At 35.0% G+C, this 3,167-nt stretch overlaps 1 protein-coding gene across 1 annotated transcript in view; it reads right to left on the bottom strand.

Annotated features, from left to right (window-relative positions):
• The window catches only part of SLC25A24 (solute carrier family 25 member 24), a gene marked incomplete at its 3' end in the record, with an annotated part of 29,094 nt that overhangs the window by 7,510 nt on the left and 18,417 nt on the right, over positions 1-3,167 (bottom strand). Inside the window, exons 3-4 of the mRNA XM_015823903.1 lie at positions 3,086-3,167; positions 1,732-1,843 (exon numbers count right to left, since the gene is read on the bottom strand). Of these exons, the coding sequence (XP_015679389.1) occupies positions 1,732-1,843; positions 3,086-3,167 (194 nt within the window). The remainder of the gene's footprint in view (positions 1-1,731; positions 1,844-3,085) is intronic.

Raw genomic sequence — 3,167 nt, 5'->3', positions numbered from 1 at the left:
TTATTTTATTTTATTTTATTTTATTTTATTTTATTTTATTTTATTTATTATTTTATTTTATTTTATTATTTTATTATTTTTTTATTTTATTTTATTTTATTTTATTATTAAACTTACCTGCAAGCTCATCTCACTATCCAGGGTTGCTATATTTTTTTGTTTTCATTATTTCACTCAGCAGGTCAGCAGAAAAGGTAAACTGAAGCAATGATTGACAATATATAATTTAAATATATATTTAAGCAAATGTATACAAATTGTATTTAATTACTAAGTTTAAGTTTATTACAGTCAAAGACCAGAGACCAGTATTTAATTATTTAAAACTTTTATTTAATAACCGGTAGTCCTCAAATTATAGCGACAGTTGGGCTAGCGGAAATTACCCCAGTGACTTGTGACCTTCCCTGTCAGTTTCACCACTGAATGGCTGGGGAAGCTGGTAGGAAAGGTTGCAAATGATAATCACATGATTGAGAGGCTCTGCAACTGGTCATAAGAGTGAACCAGATAACAAGCATGCAGATCACGATCACGTGACTCTAAGGGTACTAGGACAGCCAGAATTTTGAGGATCAGCCATAACCATGAGTTGCTCAGCACTGTCATAACTTTGAATAGTTGCTGAACAAATGGCTGTATCAAGGATTATATTTAAGTCTATCCATTTCAGATATCAATCCTCTCCCTGCTTCAGATTTCATTCACATTTTAGATGCCTTTCCCAGTCAAGGTGCAAATGGATGTCAAAGCAATAATTCTAACTCTAGAAAGAAAGAAAAATCAAAGGCACTTTTTTCTGAATGCAATGAAGCTGAATAGACTTTGTTTTACTTGTGAATTTTACTCTGGAAATCAAGAAATCACCAACTCTTACATCAAGAATGGAGAGGTATATTTACTTTTCAGGACTCTCTTACAAGTATTTATCATTCCTGAAGGCTGCAGACCAGAAACCGGTTTAGTTCATCATTTCTACTACAAAATCTGCTGCATGACCATCAGCTGTTCAACAGTGCGCAGCTGAACAACCATCAAGAAGCAAAATTATTCTATTGTCTCATCCAAATCATTCCATTATGCTGTCTGAACTGTTTATATTCGGTTAGTGATTATAATAACCACTAACTTTTAATCGGCATTTTCAATTTATCAGGACTTCAAGAATTGTAGATTTTTTTCAAGCATGAAGTCTGCCAAAAGAAAAATGAAGGAAATCCACACATGATCTGCAGGAATAGTGTGTTTGTCAACATTTTCTTCTTAAATTGGAGAGGGGATTCAAGTCATTATCCTGGTGACTACCCTGAAAAGTCTATGCAGTTTTCTTGGAAACAATTTTGTAAACTGTTTGCTATTGCCATCTTCCTAAGAGAGAGTGGTTGACCCAGACTTATGCAGCTGGCTTTGTGACTAAGGCAGGCCTAGGATTCATGGCTTCCCAGGTTTTAACCTGGGGTCCTAAACCACTATCCCAAACTGGCTTTCCATTTAAATCAACATTTAAATGGAACTTAAAGTGAAGTACTTCATTTTTAAAAAGGGGCAAAGAACAAGGTTTTCAATCCATTTTGGAGCAACAGTTTGCTTAGCTAGCTAAAGACTGTCAAGAATTTCAGTTTTAACTTAAAAAGAAACAGCTGCCAGGCGTAATCACTGAATAAGCTAATGCACAAGTTATTTAGATATAATCCAGATCAGGACTATGATAAAAATGCAAACCATACTCACTGTGGAATGTTTCCAATAACGGACAATTCCTTGAATGTCTGAAGCAGGATTAAAGAGAAAATGATCGCGCCATTCATTCCAGTCCACTGACATTGTCCCATCGGCATCCATGCTAAAAAGTCAACGTGAAATAACCAGAATTTTACAATGGATTGTGCTATTTTTTTTTACTTAATCATGTTCAAAGTACATTATACATGCGCATTCTAAACTCTTGTTCTGTTTGCCAATCTTTAATGTTAGATTAATGTGCAAGATGCTCCAATCTGGTATTTTATTTGGCTTCCAAACGTTCTACAGAGCAGAACACTGTTTTTGATCCCCCTTATCACTCTAAGGAAAGTTTCCTATAAACATATACAAGATTTCATAGGCAAGAATTTCTTGTCATCTATAAATATTAGAAGGTTTCAAAAAGATGGGGGAGAGAAAGAAACATTTCTTTTTGCTTCTCATTAATATGAAAACCTGTCTCCAGAAAACTCTGTACAATGCTATCATGTTCCTGTTCGGTTTAAATGAGACTCTGAAGAGGAACATTTTTGTTGAACTGTATGCTAAAATCCGAATATATTGTTATTGCCACACGTTAGCAAGTATTACCAACCATGAATGTTCAATATGTAGGATGGGAAGGCTGAGTTAAACACAGTTCTTCTCGCTTAGATTTGATTTACATAATGATTATGCTATATGAAATAGTCACTGTTGCTTGTAAATATGTTTTTGATTTAATATTAAACATATTTACAAGCAACAAGATATTTACAAGCAACATGTTAATATCTTGGGTGAAAATAGCCAGACAGTGATTTTATCTGGTTTACTGTGATTCAAATAAATCTTCTGCAAACTCGGTATATATAGGATGTTTAAGTCATCTTTGAATTCCACACCTGGAATTCATGGACGTATAAATGGACACATCCATTCATTTTCTTGGAAACAGGTAGAAAAGGCCTCCCAGCCAGACTAAGAGATAATTTACAAAATTATCCACAATCATGGGATAATTCTGTAAATATTGCCTCTCACCCACCCTTCCTTTTACCTTAAGCTAAGGAAGAGGATTGTGTCTCACAGATCTAAAGATAAAGGGGTTGTATCTCAGATACCAGGAATACCTCCAAGATTGTTTCAAGCTTGTCAACCTGTCCCACAAGTTTTCTCAAGAAATCCTGGTCCATCCTTGGCTCCTTCCTCAAAGCAATGTCATTACTAATATAATAATTCAAAGCCATCCTACTACAATGGAGTACAGTACTGAACACATCCAGCTTGTGATTTTATTTTTCAAGAGACATGCCTTCTCATGAGTCACTCCCAAAATCCAGGCATAATAATAGCTGCTGACCTTTGCAGAATCCTGCCTGCCTGCTTTTCAGAAATATCTATGCCCAGTATCTTCAGGGAGTGAACTATCTCTGAGGCTTCAA

This window comes from Protobothrops mucrosquamatus, unplaced genomic scaffold (assembly GCF_001527695.2).
Source record: "Protobothrops mucrosquamatus isolate PMUCROS unplaced genomic scaffold, P.Mucros_1.0 scaffold_182, whole genome shotgun sequence".
Lineage (NCBI taxonomy): Eukaryota > Metazoa > Chordata > Lepidosauria > Squamata > Viperidae > Protobothrops > Protobothrops mucrosquamatus.
This window is presented reverse-complemented; position numbering and strand designations above follow the sequence as displayed.